The sequence below is a fragment of the Pteropus alecto genome, unplaced genomic scaffold (genome assembly GCF_000325575.1).
Source record: "Pteropus alecto unplaced genomic scaffold, ASM32557v1 scaffold61, whole genome shotgun sequence".
NCBI lineage: Eukaryota > Metazoa > Chordata > Mammalia > Chiroptera > Pteropodidae > Pteropus > Pteropus alecto.
In genome coordinates, this window is record NW_006434835.1 from 16,351,428 (window position 1) to 16,354,571 (window position 3,144).

Here is a 3,144-nt window from a genome sequence, read left to right on the forward strand (position 1 = left end):
TTCCTGCTGCACCCAGTGTTCACATCCTTTGTCTCCAGGTGAAGTCATGGGCATTGGACGTTCTTTTGAGGAGGCCTTCCAGAAAGCTCTGCGCATGGTGGATGAGAATTGTGTGGGCTTTGATCACACAGTAAAGCCAGTCAGCGATGTGGTAAGTGGCCCCCGTCCCCTCGGCAATATACCTAAAATGAACCCTGCTGCCCTCTGTCCCCAGCCCCTGAACATGTCACCTGTAATAGCAACAGCAAGCTCTATTGGATATTTGCTGTGTTATCACTTTGCTGTGAATTTTGTGATGTCATATTTACAATCATACAGGGACGGATTATTAGACTTGTTTTTATAGGTGAAGAAACTGATGCTTATATAGGTTATAGAACTTGCTCAAAGTCGCACAGGAACTAAGAGGCAGAGCCAGGATTTGTGTACAGGTTTTTGTGACTGCAGAGCCTCTGCTGTGGTCTGCAGCTTCCTTTCCTAAGATGATGGCACTCGTGCTCTTGGGCTTTTTGCGGTGCTGACAGTGGATTGGGAACGTGATGTTTAACACTCTCCTGCTTCCTACCTCTGCACACTCCTTCCGTATCCATTAGCCTGCCCTCTCCTTATCAGGAGTTGGAGACTCCAACGGACAAGCGGATCTTTGTGGTGGCAGCCGCTCTGCGGGCTGGCTACTCGGTGGAGCGCCTGTATGAACTCACGCGCATCGACCGCTGGTTCCTGCACCGAATGAAGCGCATCGTCGCGCACGCCCAGCTGCTGGAGCAGCACCGTGGACAGCCTTTGCCCCCATACCTGCTGCACCAGGCCAAGTGCCTTGGCTTCTCAGACAAGCAGATTGCCCTTGCAGTTCTGAGGTGAGAAATAGCGGTGAGGACCTCCGGCTGAGAAGTGCAGGGCAGGGAACCTTTGTACCAGCAAGGGGCCCTCGGAAGGGTGGGGAGAGTGGGGAGCTTCAGAGCCTCTGACCTTCACCTCTGGGGAATTTTATTTTCCTCTGGAATCTCCCCTCTATGCTCAGTCTGTACCCCACTCCCAGGGCCTATGTTTCTGCCCCTTCTCTAGCACAGAACTGGCTGTTCGCAAGCTGCGTCAGGAACTGGGGATCTGCCCAGCAGTGAAACAGATTGACACCGTTGCAGCTGAGTGGCCGGCGCAGACAAATTACTTGTACCTGACATACTGGGGCACCACCCATGACCTCACCTTTCGAACGCCTCATGTCCTGGTCCTTGGCTCTGGCGTCTATCGTATCGGCTCCAGCGTTGAGTTTGACTGGTGTGCCGTGGGCTGCATCCAGCAGCTCCGAAAGGTCCAGGAGCTAGTCTTTCGTACCGTTTTCTCTGCTGCTCTATTCAGCTCCAACGATTACCTTCTACCCACACTTAACCCTGGCATTTTCTGTTACCTGTTACTCCTTTCCTCTCTTGTAGCACTGTGGGTTGAGTGGGGGGAGCCCCCTTAGGCCATCTTGTGTCCCACACAAGGCATGTGCCTCCTCTCCAACACTTGGTGTCTACTTCTCCAGTATCTACAGTGCTGGCCCTACTCCCAAAGCTGAGGTGATGCTCTCTAAAGTAGAGGCTTTGGCTTAGCTTCTCCATGCTCTTCCTACCACCTAATTGATAATATCAGTCCCCTCCCTCTCACAGATGGGGTATAAGACCATCATGGTGAACTACAACCCAGAGACAGTCAGCACCGACTATGACATGTGTGACCGGCTCTACTTTGATGAGATCTCTTTTGAGGTGAGAGGGATGAAGCCTGTCTGTTAGCCTGGGTGGCCAAGGTCAAGTGGGACTTGACTTGAGAACCGCCTAGGGATTTGACTGTGAACCACAGACATTCCGGGCAGCACCCCCCTGCCCCCAGGCCCTCTGTCTTCACATCCTGTGTCTCCAGGTGAAGTCATGGGCTTTGGGCTGGCAGAACTAAGATTCTTTGGAACTTGTGGGATGTGAGTGGAAGTCGGTGGAGTGTGAAGAGCAGGGAGCCAGAAGGCTCAGGTCCCTGACCCAATGTGTCACCACACCTGTTTCTCCTCCTGCACTGTAGGTGGTGATGGACATCTATGAGCTGGAGAACCCTGAAGGCGTGATCCTCTCCATGGGTGGGCAGCTGCCCAACAACATGGCCATGGCTTTGCATCGGCAGCAGTGCCGAGTGCTAGGCACCTCCCCTGAAGCCATCGACTCAGCTGAGAACCGTTTCAAGTTCTCTCGGCTTCTTGACACCATTGGTATCAGCCAACCTCAGTGGAGGGAGCTCAGTGACCTAGAGGTGAGTTGGGGCCTGGTGGGGAGTTGGGGCCTGGTGGGTAGCTGGAGGCTGGAGGATGTCATGGGTGTGACCAATCCAGCTAAGCTCCCCGTACCCTTAGTCTGCTCGCCAGTTCTGCCAGACCGTGGGGTACCCCTGCGTGGTGCGTCCCTCCTATGTGCTGAGTGGTGCCGCTATGAACGTGGCCTACACTGACGGGGACCTGGAGCGCTTCCTGAGCAGCGCAGCAGCTGTCTCCAAGGAGCACCCTGTGGTCATCTCCAAGTTCATCCAGGAGGCCAAGGTAGGAGGCTGCAGACCAAAAGAAGTCTCTGAGGGCAGGCTCCCTGCCCTGGAGAAGACTCCCTGCTCCGGGGCTACAGAAGTGTGTGGGTGCAGTGGGCTGGGAAGGATGTGTTGTTATACCAGGGCGCTTGAGGAAGGGAGCATCTTGGGGCAAGTAGGAGAAGAAATTGTCCCTTGCCTGCATCACATGGCACTCCACGCTCCCCCACTAGGAGATCGACGTGGATGCTGTGGCCTGTGATGGTGTGGTGGCAGCCATCGCCATCTCTGAGCATGTGGAGAACGCGGGTGTGCATTCAGGGGATGCCACGCTGGTGACCCCACCACAAGACATCACTGCCAAAACCCTGGAGCGGATCAAAGCCATCGTACATGCCGTGGGCCAGGAGCTGCAGGTCACGGGACCCTTCAATCTGCAGCTCATTGCCAAGGTAGGAAGAGGGGGCTGCAGCACCTCCTCGTTCTGTGCCAGCCCCAGTGTCAGGGTGCCCTGCACTGTCTCCTGCCCTCATGAGAACAGGCCGGAAAGCTGGAGGGAAGGGGGGATAGCGAGGGCCCGCAGCGTCGTCAGGTTTC

General features: G+C 55.4%; 1 protein-coding gene across 1 annotated transcript in view; it reads left to right on the top strand.

Annotated features, from left to right (window-relative positions):
* Window positions 1-3,144, top strand: part of CAD (carbamoyl-phosphate synthetase 2, aspartate transcarbamylase, and dihydroorotase) — a 24,400-nt gene that overhangs the window by 10,966 nt on the left and 10,290 nt on the right. The window contains exons 17-23 of the mRNA XM_006910322.3: window positions 39-151; window positions 613-857; window positions 1,066-1,312; window positions 1,653-1,751; window positions 2,059-2,283; window positions 2,384-2,566; window positions 2,781-2,999. Coding sequence (XP_006910384.1) covers window positions 39-151; window positions 613-857; window positions 1,066-1,312; window positions 1,653-1,751; window positions 2,059-2,283; window positions 2,384-2,566; window positions 2,781-2,999 — 1,331 coding nt within the window. The remainder of the gene's footprint in view (window positions 1-38; window positions 152-612; window positions 858-1,065; window positions 1,313-1,652; window positions 1,752-2,058; window positions 2,284-2,383; window positions 2,567-2,780; window positions 3,000-3,144) is intronic.